The sequence below is a fragment of the Patiria miniata genome, unplaced genomic scaffold (genome assembly GCF_015706575.1).
Source record: "Patiria miniata isolate m_02_andy unplaced genomic scaffold, ASM1570657v1 HiC_scaffold_4, whole genome shotgun sequence".
Taxonomy (NCBI): Eukaryota; Metazoa; Echinodermata; class Asteroidea; order Valvatida; family Asterinidae; genus Patiria; species Patiria miniata.
Genome location: NW_024037071.1, coordinates 1,734,130 through 1,758,302, shown reverse-complemented (window position 1 = coordinate 1,758,302; position 24,173 = coordinate 1,734,130). Strand labels below are relative to the sequence as shown.

The following is a 24,173-nucleotide window of genomic DNA, read 5'->3' as shown; positions in this document are numbered from 1 at the left end:
ACTGAGTAAAATTTATGCCATATGGGACATTGGAGTCGATGCATTTTACACAATCAACACATGAAAATTGTTGAGTTAGCTTTTTAACATCAGTGTGCTGCATACTGCTGCACAGGTAAAGAGGGGTAGATCTTGTTCATTATAAAAACTCAGAGAAGCTAAATTTAGTCATTTGCACTAACATTTGACCAAAGTTGGATATCACTCAGCTGTCACTAACTGTCTTCCCTAACAAATGGACCAGCTATTGCCCATAAAAATGACAAAGATGCTTGCCATTCCCCGGGGGGCAAATGTAACATTCTGCATACTCTGAGTGCATGGGTATGCCAAGGTTTGGAGAAATAGTCAGCCATCGTGCTGTCATGAACCAGTCTTGAACCATTCTTACGTACATTGTTCAACCATTGTGCTTCTGATTACGTTGTCAGATCAGTTCTGAATCTGTGTTGGTACTACAAAGCTTGAAACTGGATGATATCTGTGCCAATATCTCCTCTGATATTGTACTTTTGACCCCCCCCCCCCATGCACACACACACTAACCCCTGACCCCCTCCCTCTGGAAAAAAAACCCAGGAAAATCATTTAAAAATAGACATTCACATATTCTGTGATGGAAAAAAATTATCCAAAAGAAAACTTAAAGCAGTTTTACTAATATTCTTCCACACACACACACAAACAAAAATAAAATTATATTATGAGTTTTGAATTATTAAAGCAAATGGATTTTAATAGATTAGAAATTGGCTAGGATGTGTTTGATTCCCCTTTTACTCAGTTTCTGTAGTTGTGGTTTCGAGAATGTGCACATGTATAACTAGGAATAAATGTGGCTGCCAAATGCAGAATGAATCCATCCAGTGGTTTTTTTTTTTTCATTTCAAATGTCACAGATAATGAATCATTGAATTTTGGCCTTACACTCGGTTTATTTTATGGAAGCTTATGGACAATTTAAGCTCTTACAGTGCAGCTACCCTAATGTGTTGTTCGTTTTAACAAAATTTAGTTGTGTTTATTACATTGTACATGTAGGTTATTTTTGATCATGTAAATGTTTTGCTGAAATACATTTTCGTTACAGACTTCCTGGCCTAAGCGCCACTTTCCTGTGACACCTCGATTCAACTAGTTATTTCCTTTTGTAAATTATAACAAATTTCCTTGTTTAAGGTAAAGTGGGTAATTTCCACACATGTGTTCATACATGTACTTCTGTCCGAAATTGGGGCAGAGGTTTGACGTCATCTACTTACATTGTGTAAAAGGTATTTAACCATTCTTTGATATGCCCAGTGGTATTCGTAACAAAATTTATCATTTTTGTTATCAGCATTACTGAAACTCCTGTTACATAACACACTCAATAAAGAAGATAACTTATGCACACATGAATGCATTATTATGGCCTGGGGAAATTGACAACATTGTTCACCATGCATTTAAATAAATATTTAATTAACTGACCAGAGGCCTAAAAAGTGCTGTGCATTAGAAGTATCAGTAGGCAAACAGTGAATGCTTTCAAGTTTTGAGATTCTTTCAGTTAATCAGTGGCCAGACAAATCATTGACTGTCCTAAAAATACATTCCAGTAAATATATTTAATGTTGTCTGCAATTTTGTGTTCTGTCTGAAAATTTAACGTGCAAAATACAACTAAACCTTCCAAAATATACCTCATACCATCGAGCAAGGCACAAATATGTATACATGTATATTCACAGTATTATGAATGACCATAGGCTATTTGTGCAGACCACTGAATCCGTGATATGAAATCAGCCAAGCAGCTTCACTACGTTGTACATGTACATATCCGCTGGATGTCACCTGGCTGCCATTAACATAACACGTACATGTGGCTGTCTTGCGGAGCATCTCCATTAGTTATCATAATACCCTCGCTTTTGTCCTTGCCAGCTGTGCCAGGCAAATTGGAAGGGCTTTTATGAATCAGCGATTAATTTCATGCACAGTTCTCGTCCCCCGCTTAATTAATCAGGCCATGAACGATACCGGTACGGTATACGTCTCAGGCTTGTTAAAATTGATGCATTCTTTCTCACTCATTCATTGAATTGTACAGATATTTTTAGTAGTTTTTGAAAAATTAAATTTGCAAAGAAGTGAAGAATTTGCTACGATATTTTAGAAAAAAATTGTCACGTTGAGCTTCACTAGCATTCCAGGGTAGTGATCTGTATGTACTTTATATTTGTTTCTTTTTTACCCTAAATATCATTTTCCACATTGATTGATTTCTTTTTATTACCCTAAAAAGCATCTTCTGCATTGATTAGAAAAATATAATTTCATTCAGTAGGCCTATTTCTGCTGTTATACATACACCAGGCTAATTACTCAATTAGCCTATATCTACCGGTATACGCATGTTATTTACATGTGTATATCTGCCCCATTCCAAAGTGCATCAAGATATAAAGTAAAGACGAACAAGAATAATCTATCTGCACTAGACCCATGCATTGTGATTATATCAACTTTGTACCTCACCAAACTTAACTTGAAAAGCGCTTTGAAGATACGAGTGCACTGTCAATAGAGTCCATTGTGTGGAGGTGCTGAGCCTAGCGTAAGGCTGCCATGAGTTTTTTTGTGGAAACAAAAATAGACTTTTACCCTTTGACATTGAATGAGCGTTCGTTTTTATGTACTGCAGACTATGGATTTTTTAATTTGGAGTATGCAATATTCAGTTTCCTTTTTACGACCTGTATCATTGATTTTTAATAGCCAGGCTGCAGTGAAGAAAAGTGACAAACCAACAGAAAACAAACTTTTTTGAAATGGTTATAATTTCCAGTGTTTGCTAATTTGTAAATGATCTGGAGAAGTCTCTGGTTTGTCAACAGATTATGAGCACACATGGTAGTACAGGGGTCGTTTCACTGTATCACTGCTCGTACATGTACACTAGCTTCCATGTTTGACCTTATGAACTGTGTTTTTGTGCTATCTCATTGGTTTGCCACGTACTTGATAATGTCGTTGAATATGATATCACTTCTATGTACCTTTGAGGTTATTGTATTTTATGTTTTTTTTTGTTGATACACAGTATGTAATACCCTTTTGTGCGTTTCCTTGGTCACACAGACAAAATGAATGGCACTCTGGAAACAGGTGCAATATCAACCACTTAACAGTTACTTTGTACACTGAACTGGGATGCCCATGCACCTGTGCAGTCATGTAATTTATGCACCAGTAGGCCTATTCATCACCAAGAATTTACATAGTTCTTCTTCATGAAGAAAGCCCAGAGGAATATGAACCTCAATGAAAAGGAAATTTGTAATGCAACATACATGAACACATGGTTTTTACATAATGTGAACATGGTATGCGTGTAATTTATTATAATCTCAAAGAATTTTGAGGTTAAAAATAGATGTATTAAAAATAACAGTCATTGATGAAGTCTGTAGTTTATCCCCTCATATTTTATTTTTGCTGAAATTATTGGAAAATTAATACAGAAAATTGATGGAAATAATTCCAAATCTGAATTTTGTTCTTTTCTGTAGTGTTTAATGTGATGAAAGCCTCAAAAAAAAAAATCTCATTATGTAGGGATACGTTAATAGTTAAACACAACGCAGTCCTCATTACTATTCATGTTAGTTGCCAACCATCAAGAACTGTATCCGTTCTTGCCTTTCCAGTTGAAACGATTGCCACATATTATACTGTGCGTAAACACTAAGGTGTGGGATGCTGCTGTACGGAGTGCAATCAATATGCAACCCACATTGCGCCGTAATTATGAGCCTAGAATTAACCCGCGCTGAAAGGCCTGCCATTGACGTCATTCCGTGGCTATGGAAAACAGACATCCCTTACAGCTGGGCTTGTCTGCAAGCTACATGTATATTAAGAAGTGATTTTGCAATTTCTTAAAATCTTATAATTTAGCCGTACAATTTTTTTTATGGCTATTTACAACACACATCTACATGTAAATGTGAAAAAACATCATAAAGATTGCTTCTCGTAATCGCAGCGCAGAATTAAATACCATCTTCCATAGTCTTTTTGGAAATACGTTATTCAAGCCGAATTGTTGTGTATCTTGTCAAAATGAGATTGTTGAATAAAAGTGGAAGGCTTGATGTTTGAAATATTTTGGAACAGAGTCTTCACACAAGTCTTTTTCACGTTGTATTGATTATTTATTGAAGAATAAACTGATTAAATTCACAACTCTTTCATGTACCGGTACATGTATGTATGTGTACAGATAGTAGTACCAGGGATAGTAGTACTGTGCATTAACATGTCATTTATATCCAGACAATTTCATCGTGAAGTGCAGTGTAATGTATGTACAAATTAATTCACATTTTTTTCACTCATGCATACATGTACCCGTATCTTGCTGTACGGTATGAATAGTTTCATGATCTTGCTAATGGTATGTGGAATGCCGAACATATTCTCTGGATGTGTGCATTGTGACAGTACAGTAGTTATAATGTTGTCGACCATTATCATCATGCAGTTTGCATTCTTAGGACACAGTAGTACTGTGTTAAGTAAAAAGATATATGAAAACAAAAATTCAACCTGTAAAACAATACAGAAACACTAAATAGGCAGACAGATGAACAAAACTCAGAAAATTCACAATCAAAGGTAAGGCATAAAGCTGTACCAGTGATTAGTATTCAATATTGAACCGCAGTACTGTGCCCAAGCTCATTATGCACAGCTTGCTCACATCCGTCGGTCCTAATGATAATTTGGTCTTTGTATTAAGTTATTAAGCAAGGTGTGGGAACCACGCATGGACTGGCATGCGATAACTTTTGAATATCACCAGCTGCTGATGCAGCATTCAGTACAATGTTACGTTCACAAGGTGTCGGGTCAAGTGATTTCCAAGGTCCTGTCTCCTGTTCACACCTCTGAAAATTGTTCTCACAGTGCTAATTGTTTTTTGATTTTTTTTCTTTTTTTGTGTGAAAAATTTAAAATATTCCAATTTAATTGCAAAAAATTGAAGAATCCTTAGCATGTTCTTAGGGCCATTCAAATTTGTCATGGTTTTTAAATAACATTTTTTTCCCAATTTTTTTGTGACCAACCACCCAATTTTTCGATTTAAAAATATTAACTTGCTATTTTGTACAATCCAAATACATGCGTGCCTAGTTCAGTGACGGTGTTGAAGCCGTGTGAAGGGGTTGAAAGAAACAAATTGAATCGGAACGTGTGCGAATGGTAACCAGCGAGTCCAAAGAGTTTTATATTCTTTTTAATTGAAAACTGAATTTTCCTTGACCCACCTACCCATATAATAAGTAAAAATTCAAATTAAAATTTTTCTCCATACATACATACAATGATTCAGCACGAGGCAAACAATTGCACTTACAATCCATACGTATACACTACATACAGAAAGAACTTGCGTGGAACTGTACTGTGACATGCCCACAAACAAAATCAACATAGGGGAACAGCTGGTCATTGTAATGTACCGTGATTAACATTTAGTTGCCAGGGAAATCCAATTGCGTACATGCTTGCGACAGCATAAATTGTAATTTCTTTTGCCACTTAGGGGCCCTACAATATCACTCCTACATGTACATATGCGAATGTCAAAGGCTTACAAATTACAGTACAGTAAATTAAACATTATTGAACTTCCTGAAATTCGAAGGCAATTTGTGACCACACATTAGATTTTAGATCTGGCAAAGAAACAGATAATTATATGGAGTTGATATATTTTTTTTATAAGTCCCTATAGTAGATAGTGCAATGTTCAAAGATACATATCAAATCAATATAAATTTTAAAAATGCTTCTTTCAGGAGTAAGATGTTGTCTTCTATACAAAGCAGATTTTTAATCATGCTACGGTTGTGCTTACTTTTCCAGCAAATATTTCATTCGTCAGCTAATAAATGCTATGTTTGATGTAAGATTGTACATTCGTTATTTTAGCAATTTACTCTAATTCATTTTAAATTCCTCAGCATTTCAACACGCCTCCTTCTGAACTGAAAGATATTGCAATTTATAGCTTAACCTGGAATTGTTGTCTTGTTTTTCTTTTCGCAGATGGATTGCTGGACGACGGTCGGCATGATCAGATCGTGCCCTCCCTCAGCTCGCCCGGTCATATTTCTCCCCGATCGAATCCAGACTACGGCATTGAGAGGTTCTCCAGAAAAGTGTTTGTGGGTGGCTTGCCGCCAGATATTGACGAAGGTGGGTTGCTGTCAGTTATAGCGTGGGCCGGGGCCGGAGATACGGTCGAATGGTCGTGAGCCGGGTATTTCATCGGGCAGCTCCAATTAACTAAAGATCCTTCTCTTTAAAGTACAGCTATTTGTAAAGAAATAACACACAAGAGGATAAATCAAAGGAGACTTTTAACGAAATTAACTCCTCTTCCATCCATACTTGCCTCGTGGAGAAACGCTGAACCCGCTGATCAAAATAGTGAAGAATAGTTTTCTTTTGTGTTTTCTTTTCATGTGGGAGGATCTGACATGTTGAGTGAATTCAGTAGTAACACAGATAAATTATATGAGTCTGAGGATTGCTGCTAAGTTTTATTTTTTTTCATCACTAACTCACAAAAGAGATTAATTTCACATGGTGTTTCCGCAAACTTACTTTGCTGTTGTCCTCACCATGCAAACTTTGCATTCTTATAAGGTAATTGATGTTAAAATGTCATAATTGCATTCAAACACATCACCCCGACGCAAATTCCTTCTTCTGAATAGTTGCATTCAAACACATTTGGGTTAATGCATTTCCTTTCTTATAAATTTGTGTGTTGACAGTTTTGTTTGCTGCAAAAAGATGTTCCATATGTTTCAAGCGATTGTGAATGTGGTCAGAATGATTTCCCTTTCAATCATTGTCGTCTCTCATCAATTTTAATGGATGTTTTCAAAGAAATGCACTCAATGTCATCGTGGAAGTATCAGCTTTGTCTGTCTTAACTTGCATCCGTGTCCTTCCCGCACTAAGTCCTCTCATCTCAGATTGTATTGATCTGGAGAGCTTTTTATATTAAGTAACGCTTGGCTGTGAAAGGTCAGGTTGATTGGATGTTGCCATACGGAATAGGACTATACATGTAGGCTGGGGCCGTGAATTATCGCTGGACAATGATGAACTACATCTTTTCATTCCGTATACAAGACCTTGATTTGGATAGTAAGTACATATATGCAGGCCAAAAATATACTGTGTGCTCTTCTGAATGTTGCTGGTACATGTACATGTACACATTATGTACATACGTGTACCAGCACATGTGACTTGATAAATAGTAGAACAGCATAAAGTTCAATGCATTGTACACGTACATAAGAGTTAGATTTTAACTTCATATGTTTGTACTTTAAAGAGACTATCTCATCATGACCTTTGTCTAAGAAGATCGGATTGTTTATTAAATTGTTTGCTTCTTTTGGGGAGGGGGAGGGATCGGGAAGATATCTGCATGTACGTTTTTGTTATCATGATAACAGTGTAAATCACAGATATGATTGAATTTTTTTTCTTTTCTTTTTATTTTTCAGAGGAGATTACAGCCAGTTTCCGGCGCTTTGGCAGTCTTGTAGTTGACTGGCCCCACAAAGCAGAAAGCAAGTCCTATTTCCCACCCAAAGGTACGGAACACAAAACAAAAAAAATCTCAGTGAAAAGAAGAATTCACTGTGATTCCTTCGCAGACCTATCCCATTACATATTCTCTATTTTCTCGGCAGTGTCTGGGAGCTTTTGACAGAGCTAGCGCTCGGTCGCGTAGAGGTGTCAAATAACATTGGGCCAACGGTGTACTGAACAAGGATGCCCCCCTCTTTCAAAGAATCCCGTCCCCGAGAAAGGAGTCACATTTTGTTTCTTGTTAACAAAACCACAAAAAAAACCCCAAAATTGAAGGGAGTCTGAGAAGTCTAAGAGCACTCGAGGGGTGTCAGAGTTCCAATCTGTAAAAATCCAGGGCGAGTTTTACAGACGTGTCGCATCCAGGCCATCTTGCGAGACGGTATCTTAAGTGATAGCCTAATGGGTCTTGTGATACCAAGAAGGCCCCCAAGATTACCTCAAAGGAAGCACGTGGATCTGATTGCAGGGTTTGAAGCACTGCCGTCAACCATGACCGTATTTAGTGCACACACGGAAACACGCAGTCTTGGAGATTTTTGCATGCTGGTGTGTCGTTAGCTATCTCAGGTTGTGATTTGAGCAGGGTCATTTGAGAAACAAGGTGCAGGCAGATTTCTCTAATGCATGTGCACTTTGAGACTTCCAAGATGTCTCTCATTATAGGGCACAAGAAAAAGAAGGCGGACGCCTGGTGCAACCATTCTAGACATGCCGGTACATGTACATGTACAATAATTTTCACGGCTGAGTATCTCATGCACTTTCAGAGTAACCCAATGCCCGAGACATTTTTGCTACAAATGTACATGTAGGTACCTGTAACTTTCCTGAATCCTTGAAAATGCTTCGAAACCTATTGCATGCTGTGTATTTAAACTTACAAATAAGCATCAAGCTTCATGTTAAGTAAAAGCTGGATTTGGTAGACCAGAGGAGGGTCCTTATACCATATCCGTTGAGAAAATGCAGAAAAGACAGAAATGTTGAACGCTTGCATGAACACAGCATTTGATAAATACTGTCAGTGTGGTGGAGGAGTGGACATGCTTAGGCCGAGTAAAAATGAAAAATGTTGTTTCTGGGCTTTTTAAAAATGAAAGAGACGGTCCTCACTTTCCCCCCGTTTTCTTCAAGATGGCCGATTTTCCAAGATGGCGGATGGATTCTTCCATTTTCTCGAATCTTTTGCTGATACAAAATTGTGTCCAAAGGAGCCGCCGCCCTTTCTACACAGCTACAATTTTGTTGGAAACAAGTTAAAAGAAAATACATTGTCAACATTTGCAAAATATAATGTATGAATTTAAAAACAAAAAATCAAAAGGAGGCGGGTAGGAAAAAGGAAGCGGGCGGGGATGAGATTTTTTAACTGGCCTTAAGTTTGCATGCATGACGTTCTGGACTTGACATGCTTTGCATTTCATCCCGATGATGTCTTGATAATGTTTGTCCCCCTAGGTTATGCATTCCTCCTGTTCCAAGACGAACGGTCTGTGCAGGCACTGATCGAGGCATGCATCAAGGAGGAAGACAAGCTCTATCTCTGCGTCTCCAGTCCGACCATTAAAGACAAACCCGTAAGTCACTCCTCGTTAAACAAGACGGAATTATAAACGGGTCTGGCAGCCTGGCTGCACGACTGCCTGAAGCCTTTCTGGCGAATGTTTTGGTCCGATGCCAGCTATACGCATCAGCATAGTCTACATGAACATCAAAAGGATCGAGAGATTATAACCATGGATTAATGGAACACTACATATTATTTCTATCTAAACAAAACAAAACGATGAAAGAAATCCAGCAAATATAATCTTCGACTTATTTTATATGCTGTCGGCAGATTTGGTATAATTAAGTACTGATAATTCATAAAGTGTTCACGGTTAATGACATTAAAGCCATTCTTATATCCTGTTGGGAACAAATTTATTGCCGAAGTTTTCTCTGTATTTAAAAAAAAAAAATTAAAGATGGGAATTGTAGTCGCATTCAGCTGGATGAGATTCCCAGCTGATCGCCCCAAAGCCAAATCCCTGGCCTGAACCTTACCCGGCCATGCATATTTCATGACCGGCCAACACCCACAATAATATGCGCGGGGGTTTGGGGCATCGACGAGTAGGCTCATTTGTCATTCCGGGAATGGAACACTTTGGATGAGATTCCCCATCTTTCTCTCCACCCCCCCCCCCCAACCAAACCGCAAACAGGCCCGAGAATGTTGACCTGTGAATATCTTATGCCTGTTTTTTTTTTTCGTTTTTTTCTTTTTAACGAATTGAGTGATTCATGCGGGATGTCTCCCATCAGTGCGTCTGATCAGGAGGAAACTCCAGTCAAAAATACACACACACACTGTGTGCCTGCACTTAATGTAGTATGTCTTGCAGGGAAGGATGGTAATTTGAAAAGGATATTCTCCATGAGAAAGCATGCCTCACCAGTTATTTTTACTCGGAATATATTTTTTATTAGTGTTAGTTTATCCTCCTTAAAAAAACTTCACGGTAATGCTGACAATACAGATAGTTTTGTTCACAAAGGTTCTGTGTATAACATTTTCTAAATGTATTTCAGGTTTTTTTTGTGTGGAGAAAAAACACCAAAACCACAGAATGAATTTTAACAGTTAAAATTATTAGATACAAATTCAGTAGTTAAAAAGTCATACTTTCGAATGCCTGTACAAATGCTTGTATACAATTACAATATGATTAAATGGAAAACAATCGCATTGTGCAGTTGCTACTTGCACCTGCAGTATATATTAGGCAAATCAGTTCGAGGAATTTGCAAAGTGTACGCCTAGATGATTAATGTTATTCACCAAATATCAGAATTATATCTTTGGATAGGTTGCTGACATTTTTTGTACATGTATGCATAATTTCACTCACTGTGCACTTCAAAATTGGTCATTGTATGAATATAAAATCACTGATATACATATCAGTGCAAACGTTTTTGGTTCACATGTACATGTTCAACCTTTGTAGAACCAGAGGTAAATTTTCATTAGCGCCATCTATTGACATCAATTTATTTTAAGATTCTGTAATTTTCCTTTTTTTTAAAAATTGGTTAGGTCCAAATTCGTCCCTGGAACCTTGCAGACAGCGACTTTGTTTTGGATGGTTCCCAGCCTCTGGACCCCAGGAAAACAATATTTGTAGGAGGCGTGCCCAGGCCCCTCCGAGCAAGTGAGTATAAAAGGGAGATCGTGAAATTTGTTTTTGTCTTCCACATGAAATTATATTAATTTGTAACTCCTGCCTGGGGCACATCTGTGCTGATCAAACTCTACCGTGTTTTGTGTGTTTCCAGCTGTGCAATTTATAAATAGACCGGCAGAGGAGAGACAGTAAAATGGAAGGGAAATTTGGCAACGTGACTCAGAATTTAAAAATATAAATTTCTGGGCCGGGTCAGCTGTTTCGGGAAAAGGAGTTGTCTCGCTAAAACTTGAACATCATGTCATGTCCAAACAATTCAGTGTCCTTTGTCTGGCTACAAACTTAAACATTATTTCATGTCCAAACATTCCAGTGTCCCTTGTCTCGCTACAAATATGAACATTATTTCATGTCCAAACATTCCAGCGTCCCTTGTCTCGCTACAAACTTGAACATCATTTCATGTCCAAATATTCCAGTGTCCCTTGTCTCGCTACAAACTTAGAACATCATTTCATGTCCAAACAATTCAGTGTCCTTTGTCTGGCTACAAACTGTAACATTATTTCATGTCCAAACATTCCAGCGTCCCTTGTCTCGCTACAAACTGTAACATTATTTCAATGTCCAAACATTCCAGTGTCCCTTGTCTCGCTACAAACTTGAACATCATTTCATGTCCAAACATTCTAATGTCCACCTCGGACAATCTTGATCAGGTGTTCATGTCTTTTTGCTCAGTCTGGCCGAACTGTTGGTCTGGGCTGGACATCGTGTCCCATTGCTGTCCCTGCGGTCCACTCCACAGTGCAGCCAGGCCAGCAGAGCGTGCCATTCTCCCCAACGGAATGGACATGGGCATGTGTGGAAGTCATAGGAAATCAATTACCCGTTTCCTTCCTCAATCCACCTGATACAGCTGTGGTCTTTCCCTTGATGGCCTGAGTCATTTGGCACTTTTTTGTTTGAGTAGGGGGTTCACCCGCACATCGCATAATGTGATTACGGCCCTGTCACGTCCGTTGAGAATTTGTGTCTGCGCTCGTTGCAGCTTGTGAAGTGCTGCCAATATTTCACTTGCCCAGCCTCATATCAGTGATGGTGCATAGTTTCATTTTTATGCATTAACCCAACTCCCACCCCCAAGAAAAGTAAAAAATAAAAAATAAAAAAATAATAAAAAAACCAACAAAAAAAACAAAAATACAAAACAAAGGCAGAACCTGCAAATGCTACATGTAATGCTAAGTGCTTCAAGTGGGTGCAATAAGCAAGGGGCTAGGACAAAACTAATCAGTGAAAACCTCTAAAGATGTTGTTTTGACATGAAAGATGCCCCTTGAGAAATGTACACTGAGCATCTCGAGATGCTTGGCTTGTTAGAAATTCTACTCACAAGGACTGCTGGCCTCGATGCAGTGAAAAAAAACAACTCATTAAAGGATTTCTGCAAGATTTTTTGCTTATTTTCCCGCTTTGTTTGCACTGGAGAAGTGATTTGGTTTTTGGAAAGTATGGTGCATTGAAATTCTTAAGACTGATCTGTGTGACACATGACATTTTTCAAATAAATAATATGAATTTGACAGTGAGAAACCTGCTGAATGACATCTCCACGGCTTTCTCAACTTATTCAGTGTAAATTATATGTACGTGTATATAAAAAGTTGTTTGCAAAATTGTAAAGGATTTCAAATAATTTATACTTTTTCTTGTTAGGGGATTGGGAAGGTTAGTTTATATGTTGACAAATTTGTCTTTATTCTTTCTGTAATTTAGACATTAAGCACATATAATATTTAGAAGTAACAAAATATGTGAAAAAGAATTTCATAGAGATTGGTCGGCCTCTTGTTTGATGATAAGTAATAGATGTCAAGCATAACGGGAAACATATCTGTAAAACCTTGCCTGTTGATACTATACAATCACACAATTATTTTAGTCTCAAGAATTGACAGTATAATGAGTTGATCACTGAAGACATTAATAAGAATGAAATGACGAAAGCTCCGTGTGTGGCTAATCCTAATAGAAAAATATTTATACATTTTAATCCCTCGATAGTCTTCACTCCAAGATTATGACTTTTTAACAGTCCAGAATTTGATCAATCATGTAAATTCCTAGACCCTTAAGCCAAACTGTTTGAACTCTTCAAGTTGTGTTGTTAACTTGCGTTAATTTCCTCCTCGCTTTAACATCTTCACTGGATTGTTTTTCTTCTTCTCTTTCCCCCAGTTGAGCTGGCCATGATCATGGATCGTCTGTACGGCGGGGTGTGCTACGCCGGCATCGACACAGATCCCGAGTTGAAATATCCCAAGGGCGCTGGCCGCGTGGCTTTCTCCAATCAGCAGAGCTACATTGCCGCCATCAGTGCTCGCTTCGTACAGCTCCAGCACGGCGATATTGACAAGAGGGTAAGTGCTCGCACTCGTGCAGATTTCCTTATTTTGTTTGTTTGTTTGTTTTTTTCTCTTTAGACTGATCTCTGGGCAGATTATTTACAATTTTCAGTATTTAGTGGAGTGATGCATGTTTAACATGTGTGGGTGTTGTTCATATTGTCACATTTGTCATGATAGCTAAGTGGCAATAAGTTTTATCATGCCAGAATTTTGAACTAGCAACCATTATCTGGCGACCAGCCGGCAGCCATTTGTAGTGCACTGCATCAGTGCACACAGTATGCATTCAGTATTTAACTGGCATGAAATCACCATACATGTCATCAAACACACACTCGCACAGACATGCGAATAGTACATTATTGATCATAAAATACAATGCCTTCCTTTCAATCCAGAAACGAATATGACAGACCCGTGTTTATATGCACAGAAACAAGCATTACACCTATTCTCCCTACAATTCGTGTGTTAATCATTTATAATGTGTGTGTTAATCATTTATAAAAAATAAGTATTCCATAGGTATTTACATCATTCATAAAATATCCGTCTTGAGAAAAATCATTTCTTGTCCGATTATACACATACCGGTATGTCTAGACTTTCAATGGAACCAAATTTAACATACATGTATACAATATAAAAAATCTAAATGTCTGTGTACGTGTATGTCAAACTGTAGACATTTTATTCTGACTACTCCTATGATGAGGATTTTGTGTGTGCATGCAGACACCAGCTTGCTTGCCAACGCAAACCTTGATCCCATTTGTTCCTCTGCACCATATGGACGTCGATGTTAATGCGCGCACACCGCCCACGCAGTATCTGCTTGCAATATATCACACTGCAGTGCCGCCCTAAGTAATTCATTGTGTTCATTTATACATGTACACTCTGCACTGTCGAAAATTTGCCATGAAGGTTGTAGAATTCCTACATGTACATTAATTGTGTCCTTTGACAATTCCTGACAATCGTGTGAGCTCACCTGCCGAAATTCAGTAAAATGTTTGCTATTATAAAATTGAGAATTTAAGATACAATATGACACAATAATGTAAGGACAACAGACAAACATTACGAATACAGTACAGTATGGTTACTTAGAATATGGGTAGAAAATGTTACAGTTACAGTTTATTATAATTTGTTTAAACTCAAGACAAAAAATATTAGGAGTAGTGTTTGAGTTCATTGCATTGCTGTGCGTGGTGTAATTAGATCTGAAACTTCACTGTGATATAGTTGTCTGCAGAATCGAATGATCCATATGGTTAAACAGTAGATATATGTGTAGACTGTTTCCATAGCTGAATATCACATTACGGGAGGCTGCCCCAGGGTATTTATGCAAAGGCTGTGGGTGAATTAATCCAGCGACTCTAGATTGCAATTACGTGGCTCTGTGCAAATTTATGAAAATTTTGTATCTGTGTCAGTTCACGAGAGATTAGTTCCATTCATCTAGCATTGTCTGTTACTTGTTCCCAATTTATAGTTTCTGAGGAATAGTTTCTTAATTTTCATTATTTTTTTTTGCACTGTCCACCGATCACTGCATTAGTACGTTATAGAGGGGTTTATTTAATATTTTTCTTGTCGGTACAGGTTGAGGTGAAACCGTACGTCCTCGACGATCAGATGTGCGACGAGTGCCAAGGGGTCCGCTGCGGCGGCAAGTTTGCCCCGTTCTTCTGCGCCAACGTGACCTGCCTTCAATACTACTGTGACTTCTGCTGGGCTGCCATCCACGCCCGGCCTGGACGTGAGTTCCACAAGCCCCTGGTCAAGGAAGGTGGGGACAGGCCCAGGTCCGTGCCGTTCCGCTGGTAAGTCACCCACAGGCCAGAAGGGGGAACCTCTCAAGTTGGAGTGCCGGGAAACAAAACAACAACCTTAAATGTCAACGAGCTTGAGGTAAAAATTAAAAAAAAAAAATGCCGGTTTGCATTGGTCTTACAAAAAAAAAAGTGTTTTTGTGTTTGTAGTGGAAATGTGTCTAAACCTTTAATTATTTCAAATGAACTATTTTTGTAATGTTATATTGTATTAGTTTGATTTCTGGTTCAGACAACTTTCCCCTATGTGGCACAAACTCATCATTTTCAGAACTCAGTGGAGAGCTGTCATTCTTTACAGCTTGAGGCTGCATTGTTTTCAAGAATAAGAAAACCGGGACGCGGTGAATGTACACGTGCATCGCCCATCTCTGTCGTTGGAGATCAAATGCAGATTTCAGAAAGACTTTGGCTTAGGAAATAGACATTGGATTCTTCTGCTGTGTCTTCTTTAAAAAAAAAATTAACATTTGATGTTCAACATGTTAGTGTTTGGTAGGAAAACGTTCATACATTGTAGGTTGAGAAACTTTGAATTATAACTCTTAAATTTGACCCGATGCCTGTGCCAAGCCCGTTGGTAAGCTTGCATTCAGTTTTCCAAGATTTTAACCTTAAATTTGATGCCAAAAAAAGAAAACATGTGTGCTGATAGTTCATGAAATATTGTTTGGATTTAACATTAACCTTGTTCTAACATTTGACACACAAAAAAACCAGATATGAAATACAACCACAGTCAAGACGTTGCCTTTGTTTAAAAAAAAATGGCGCATTTGTTTCAAAGAATAAGATTAGAAGTCAGTCTTCTTGTGGCTGAACTGAAAATTAGACTTCTTTCCGAGTCAGCTCTGCTCCTTTCGCACCGAAACAGTTTTCGTGCTCTTAGTATTTTTAAACAGTGACTCAGTGAAGAAAGAGTGGATTCAACACAGACAAATTGTGCCTGCTTATTAAAACGGAAGTTTCTAATATAGCTGAGCCACGTAAAAAAAAAATGCTCTCGTCGTGAAATTGTATGCACGTTTTCATACCGTTTTTCGGCATACGTACAGTACAATGTATATCCAGTTGTCTTTGTGATGCCAAACTATCTACAGATACGAAATGTGCTGTCAGTCTCTTTGAAACAGTTGTGTCCAGTATGTGGCCGTGCTTGCTTTTGATTAACAAATAGACAAAACTTGTAGTCACATATGTGTATAGACTTAGCAAGTCAGAGGGGTCGTTCGTGTGTAACGAACCCTTATAAAATCCACACAACAACAAAAAGAAAGAACAGTAGGCAATTAATGCTAACTCCAAGTTTAGACGATTACTCAACGTTAAGAGCGCCAAAGGAATCCTACTGTGCAATGAAGAATGCGACTCCCAAACTAACATGCATATGTTATGCAATCTGTGTCTATTAAACAAAAAAATGTGTGCTAAATAATAACAGCCAAATTGTGCACACAAAAAAATACGAACTGTACTAGATTTTTACATTTGTAGAGTTTCTAGTTTAATCTTCCACTTTTTCAGATTTTTATTGTTGAAATTACTGTGCGGTTATTGTACATGTATGAGTACTAGAGCAGTTTATATAAGCTGACGATATAAATGCTGGCGGTACAGAAGTATTTCAAGTGCTAATATAAAAATCAACTTGGCATGTGTGAACTTTATATTACATATTATTTTTTAGATTGAGCAAACGGGTCATTCATACACTTTTTTATACGAAGCAGTTTTTCTTCTTTTTTTTTTTTAATGGGAAACTAGTCTACCGTGGACAATCCCATAGGCGTGTCAAATTAGCACATGTGCAATGTTTTCTCATGTTTTTTTCGTGTGTTGCTGTGGTTTAAAAGCAATTGCTGCGGCAATCACCAAAAAAACATACATGTCCATTACATGTATATGTGACACTGAAATAACATCCGTTTTGTTAAATTTTGAATGGAAATTTTACGTTAAAAGTTGGTTTTTAACTTCACTGGTTTATATGAACCAGAATTTAATTTTAGAACCCGAGTCACATAATTTATGTGTAAACATCCGGATCTTATATTATGTATTTTTCCAATTTCTGAATTTCCTTCCACTATGTGTAGTAATTTCTACACACATTCTTAAATACTAGACATGTACCCTCTATTTATATCTTAAGTGCATGTATTTTTTTTGTTACCATTGCTGCAGAGGAGAATATTATTATGTAGAACCTGTATTCTGCTTGCAGATGTATTCACTAGATGTAAGTATTTGTGAACCCGGTTTTGAAGTAAAACCGACTGAAAAAAACAGAACCTTAATATGAATTGATGGCGATAGATTGGTTGGTAGTCTAACTAAATGGATGTGTTTGCTTTGTTGAATTCCAAGTAACAGTTAAGAAAACCGAAAAAAAATTGACTACTGTCCATACGACAAAATAGAGAAGAGAAAAACGTTGTTTGTGTAAGTGATAAATTATTATAAGATAATAGAAGAATTTTTTCAATCTCAATCAATTCACAGTACAGTATTTGTGCAAAGTTGCCTCTGTGTTTTGAATCGACCAAGTGTACATTGCTCATTTATTGCATATATTTCTTGTTAACTTATGAAGTCAATTCCTTTTAATTAACAAGAATTTCTCCACTGTTTTAGTCGGTAGAATTTTTTTCCCTTGTAATATGTACTGGACTATTTAACATTCATGACCTGTTGTTGTTGGAGAATTATTAACGTCATTAGACAGTGTATTTGTGATTGTTGAAAAAAAAAAAAAGCAGAGAATTTATGCATTCGTGTTTGTAAGTCGGTTTGCATAATAATCCTTGTGTCTTAAAATATTGGCTTTGATGGGCATTTGCCTAGTATTACTATACAGTTTTTCAATTTTCACCAAGCATTGAAATTTACCATTTATCCACACAAAATTTTTCCATTTGTAATTTATTTATGACGTATGAAAAAAAACAATTCTCAAAATGGTTGAGACCTAGAAAAGAGTTGAAGTGCATGTGTGACTGTAAAAACATAATGTGGGGAAACTTTTTAGATTTTTTGCTTTTGTATCTATTCTTAGAAGCGTTTTTAAAAAAGAAATGAAAAATATGAGCTTTATAAAAAAAAAAATCATATCGAAGGAGTTAATATTCATTTTGGCCCATTTCATACTTCTGGGTGCAGTATTTTTTACCGAGGATTATTACGAGAAAAAAAATGCCATGGATGCCATTTTCACTCTAGAATTTTTTATAAAAATAATAATTTTTTCATATTTACAGGTAATTAGTCATTCTTTGAAATCGTTTATGTGCCTGTTTAATATTCAGGCCAAGCTGTCCGCACAGATGTGCTATATTTTTGAGTTGCTGGGTTGGACAAACCCAAAAGCGGGATTTGATTCATTTTTTTTTTCATATGTGTTACCTGAAATTTGATAGTATGTTTTATAATTATTTATGAATTTCTTGGCAATCGGACTAATTCATAAAAATGTGGTCAGTTTTATTTTTTTGGTTATCATTATGGATATTAATGGTTGTTACTCTGCACTCTGTTTGGACACTGTTTGGACTTGACATGTTTTTATTTATTAATTTTTCTTTAATCACCCAAGACAAAGGAGTAGCTAGGTTTGAACGTAGATCTACTTCATACATGTAATATATGTTTTTTTAGTTGTTTTGTTTTGGTTTTTTTGGGGACAGATTTGTTATTGATTGGAATGACTTTGGGATTGTATTCCATTTTTATACCTTTTGTTTGCCCTACGTGTGGTTTTTTTTATTCAGCACCATTTTGGCATATTTGTGTTCCTTCCCCGATTTTTTATCAACTTTGGATTATTTTTTTTTTAGGGATGTTGTACTCGTACAGATACATGTAGATTCAGTCATGGTAGATTACTGTCAGATTAATGGTGCTACATTGTATATTATCAACAAAAAAAAGAGGATGTGCTTTGTGTGGATAAATTAGAAGATCATTAGTTGAATAAGGACTGTGGTTTGTGGATATGGAGTCCTGGACAGGGCTTTAAAAAAAAAAAAATCATTTTTTTCCTGTGCAATATTTAATTGATTTTTTTTGTTGGTGTAATCTGTATTCAATGCATGATGGCTCAATAGACAGATCGGTTGAAGCCTAACCCATCTGACTTTATTTTTTTAATTTTTCGTACAAACATTTTTAAACCAGTAGAATTACAAGGAGGAATTGTTGATCCTTTTGCTATTTTTTTTTTTTTTTTTTTTTTAGGTAGCTTTAAAATCAAAATACCTCAGCTCATGAGTTTGGAGTTTGGAACCAACAACCCCTGTAGTTTGTGGTTCGTAGACAAGAAAGAAAGTTTATTTTTCTGTTCAATTTCTAACTTAATTTATTATGCCTGTGCGATCCTATTTAAGTGCAAGGCACAGTTTGATTTTGTATTTATTTAGTTTCCCGTCTTGAGATCAGTTGTGTTCGTTTTAAGACTCTAAGAAACCATCACTGGGCCTTCGTTGCATCCTTGAAGAGCTAGAGTCTCTGCACTGCTTTACTGAATGTAGTTGCGCAGATTTTCAAAGATGTGAATCACAATCTTTATTAAAAACCAAAAAAAAAAATCAATCACATTTCTCTTATAACGTAGAAAATAGATATCCTCAATGTGAACTCGAATGCTTTGCCAACACAGTGTTCATCTATTGTTCTGACTGTTTAAAAAGTTAAAAAGTTTTACAAACTGCAAAAAAAAAATTCCCCTATTTGCGTCACGTTCAAACAACTCGTATGTGTTTTACAATTTGCCTGCATTTGTAAAAGAAAAAAAATATGACTGTTTAATTGCCAAAAATATAGCATTTTTGTATTTCAAAATTTGAAACGACACTTGTCATATTTATTGTGATTCGGATATTTGCAGTTTGTATAAATAAGTGATCTGACATGTTAGCACTTCTCGTGGGAGGGTACACATCGAGTGCATTATGTTATGCGCACATTTAAAAAAAAAATCTAACACAAAATTGTAGTACCCTTATGGGTTCCCCTCTGTATAATGACGCACACCTACCCTAAACGCTGTCAATCCATGCAAAAGATGTAATTTTGTGGGCTCTTAACTTCACCAAAGCACGTGTTAATTAGCAAAATGCTTCCTAGAGCCGTCAGTGCACAAAATGTGTCCAAACTTAACTTTGTTCATCCCCACAGACAGCACAGTTGCGGTGGTTGAAGTGCGTACAAAACAGCATGGAATCCCATGTCCTGTCGTATTGGTCTTACAGTCGTATCTTGAAAGTCACAGCGGTTTTCCTGTGGACCAAGTACTATTTGATGGGTACATTTTTTTTGTATGTCCCCTCCAACTTGATTAACAGTAATTATTTCACAGAGTGTTCACAATTCTTAATACAATGCAAAAAACTTGCTTGGCCTTTTGTGTTATTTATAAATCCCGTTTTTCCCTCCTTTATATACTGTTTGGTTGTTTTTTGGTAAATTGTTCTTTTTTAGACTTGATACAAGATGTGGTTTTAATCAAATTGATTATATTTTGAAGTGTTGTTTTCTAATGGATCATTGTTATTATGAAATAGAAATAAGCAATTGTATGTTTTTGGATGACCATATAGCTTGCCGCATCAGAGATGTAGCACCCAGTGTTTTGATTTTTGTTTTACTATATAAATTTTGTAGTAGTAATTTAAGAAAGAAAAAAGAAATGACAAAAAAAATCCTGATTTTTCCTCCAGCACAATCAAATTCAGTTTTGTAAAATTTAAGTGCATATTTATAGTAAAAAAATTGTAATAATCTAAATTTCGAGTGACAACTGAAATTTGTGATTATATAGGTGAAACGTAATATCTGTTGATGATTTTGTAGAATGAATTTGATAGGAAGGCTAAAATATTTGACTTGAACACAGACACACTTTGTACTTTTCCTTTTTTTAGAAACTGTTGATTACAACTTTTGTCACTATTGAATTTTGAAGAAAAAAACTTTGTTGAGCCATTTTTTGAAAAAAAAAAGCAGAGGCGTCATTTGTAACGTTTTAAAGTCCTTTTTGATCATTGTTATTTCGGTATTTTTTTTAAAGAATTGTTGCCACTGCATGCATTTTCCTGCATCTTTTTTTGGAAGTAGTTTGTATAAAGGACACTTTGTTGTGTTCATCATCAGTGCGACATTTGTATAGCCAGCTGTAAAACCTCTTCTTTTTCTCCCCTCGCATTTTGTATGAACAGAAGGCTTGTTTAAGATCACATTTTCAGTATATGAAAGTCATACCAAAGTTTCTATGTTTTAAAGGCACGTAAAGGACAAACAGTGCGTTCACTTTTCAATAAAAAAACACGGAGTTGAGTTTTTGGGCGGGACTTGTTAATATAATGCATTCCATATTTTTGTTTGGACATTATTTTTCATTTTTTGTCTATAAATTAATAGTTGAAACAAAAAAATTGTAAGAAAGATTTACATCAGAGTATAGTTTTCATTGATAATCTTTTTAAACATTTTTCTCAGCATTTTCTATGAAACATCTTAAGAAAAAAAATAATTGTCATATTTTGTGTGCTTATAAGAGTTCGTAATAGATCATAAAAACGCATGTATATCTTTTCAGTTACAGTGTACAGTTATTTTTGTCTATATATTTTATTGTTTCAGGAGTTGATAATTTTGACAAGGAAAAAAGTGAAGCCATTTTTCGTATGGTATTTTTAGGTATTTTTGTTTTTTGTTAATCTTCAGAACCCTTTCACATTTTTGAGCTCTTTGTGCGAACCTTAATAAAAATTGGTGAACAAAGAAGGGCGTAATCCATGTCTTTATTTGGTGTGGTATTTGTGTTCGGGGAGCGTCATATTTGGAGGGGGAGGGGGGGGGGCTTGGCTTTAAAAAAAAATCTGAAAATTGTCGAGAGTAGTTTGTATATCATGGGGGGGGGGGGGGGAGTTGGGAATAATGTTCCTCGATCCAAAATATGTTCCCAGGATAAAGTTGAAGCTGGTACACTTGTTTCCACCTCCCCCTCCCAGTAGGCACAACCACTGGTTCAGAGATTTTTGTCGAACTTTTACAACTCAAGTTTTGTATGATCTGGTTGAGTATTGCAAGTTACCTATGTCGTGAAAACTGTATTTTCATTGGCCTAGAACGATCACGTTTTAAGTTTATAAAAAGTCATGGCACACCTGTGACAAGGAGTACGCCATTTGAACGTACGGGTACGATACGAAATGCCTGTATCGTTGGTACCCACACTATTTTCCCATATTGTCACACATGAGTGGGAGCAGCGAACTAGCAGACGATATTATTCAGCGCCTCGCGCCCACGGCGCTATAAAGGGAGTTTGATTAAGCTGTTTCGAGCTCGGTACGTGACATACATGTGAGTTGACTTTCGATTGTCATGATTGTTGTGTTTACTGCTGTTTGTTTTCGTGTTTTCAAAGTCCAAAAAGAATCCAAGACAGAACAAAACAATTGTTGGCTGCTGTGATGTGGGATATGACGTTTTGAACACCCTCGGGGCGCATGGGCCTAATTCATGAGTTGGCCATTTTTGTCTAGTTCCCCGAATGTATTTCATTAAATGTTAACTGCTGAATGGGATGGCACCAGACTATTTATGCAGACATCTATTCATTTTTGTTTAAATTTGGATTTTAACATCAGGGAATGTTTAATTATAAATTTTAAATTATTTATTGAAGCAGACTGGAATTAGTTAGAAATTAACTTGCTTTCATTTCTCTTCGCAGGTTCCAAAAATTAAGATTTTGACCTCACTTTTATTTCAATATGGCCGACTCGTGAATAAGCCCCTAAGCACCCTCGGCTTCGCCTCCGCCCCTCAGGTGTTCAAAACGTCATATCCCAGCAGTCAACAATTGTTAAACAATACTGCATTTACATCAAAATAACTTCCAGCAATGCATTAAAATAAGAACCACCAACTATGAAAAAAAAATCTAAAAGTAACAAATATGTTGACAACTCCTCGTGGGGCATTTTGTTTTTCAATGGAACCTAGTAGTAATGTTTCTTCACTATGTTTCATTGGTGATTGTGTAGTGTAGGGCCCCTGTTTAGTTTCGAACAAATTAGAGTCGAGGGTGTTTTTTCATAACTAAAAAAATGACCTTTCCAACCTTAAGCAGACTTCTCTCCCTATATTGACACCTTTTGTGATATTTGAACAGTTCCTTGGGGTAGAAATTACGATTTTCCTACCTGGTTTATGGTTGGTGCCGTGCGAATCAGTACACCTTGCGCGCACTTTCACGGTACACATTGCGCGGTGATAGCCATCTTTATTTTCGTGTCGCATTTGGTTATCGTCATCGTCACTTTACCCCCAAATTTCCCTAAAAAATCAACACCCTGACCCTGCTCTTAATCTATGACATACCTGCATGTTCTTAATGTCGCCAACTAGTTTGGTTGGTCAAATAATTAAAAAGTGGATTTTGTTCCCTAAAAGGAAATGGACCCATAGATACACGATCACCGTTTCATTCAAGCCGGAAAGATTTCCATACACGAAGTTCACTCAACACCCTGTGTACAAACCCTATGAGATTGGACTGAAAAATTCTAAGTGTTTTCTAAGAAAATGCTTGTATTTTCTCACTGCTCAAATTGACTTTGATGACATGAAATTGCTATCTGGGGGCTTGTTAGTCAATACAGAGGAAAATTAGTGAACTTCGTATATGGAAATCTTTCCTTCAAGCCAACCCCCCCCCCCCCCATAACAAAAACCCAAAGAACTCAAAACCCAATATTGAAAACTCAACCCATATTTTTTCATTTTCAGCAGTTGTTTGCAAGTTATTTGCAAATTGTGTAATTAAATACCTATCATTATTGAAAGGAGAACAAATATTGAGTGTCCCATATCTACATGTAGCTGCACAATTTTTAACTAATTTTTGTATTGATTGCTCAAAATCTAAACGTTCTCAGATTTTGTAGGCATTAGTGGGAAAAGTACAGTGCTAAAATAAAATGGCCACTGTGATTTCTAAATGGCATAAAAATTGTCTGACTTTTAACGAGGGAAAACATCCATGTATATCACCATATCAGATGTTA

The 24,173-nt window shown here is 36.6% G+C and overlaps 1 protein-coding gene across 1 annotated transcript in view; it reads left to right on the top strand.

Moving 5' to 3' along the window:
• LOC119739653 (cytoplasmic polyadenylation element-binding protein 2-like) overlaps positions 1 to 21,882 on the top strand; it is a 28,979-nt gene extending 7,097 nt beyond the window's left edge. Inside the window, exons 3-8 of the mRNA XM_038214664.1 lie at positions 6,103 to 6,252; positions 7,584 to 7,673; positions 9,133 to 9,251; positions 10,760 to 10,874; positions 13,089 to 13,270; positions 14,873 to 21,882. Of these exons, the coding sequence (XP_038070592.1) occupies positions 6,103 to 6,252; positions 7,584 to 7,673; positions 9,133 to 9,251; positions 10,760 to 10,874; positions 13,089 to 13,270; positions 14,873 to 15,097 (881 nt within the window). The 3' untranslated portion in view covers positions 15,098 to 21,882. The remainder of the gene's footprint in view (positions 1 to 6,102; positions 6,253 to 7,583; positions 7,674 to 9,132; positions 9,252 to 10,759; positions 10,875 to 13,088; positions 13,271 to 14,872) is intronic.
• Positions 21,883 to 24,173: the final 2,291 nt, after the last annotated feature.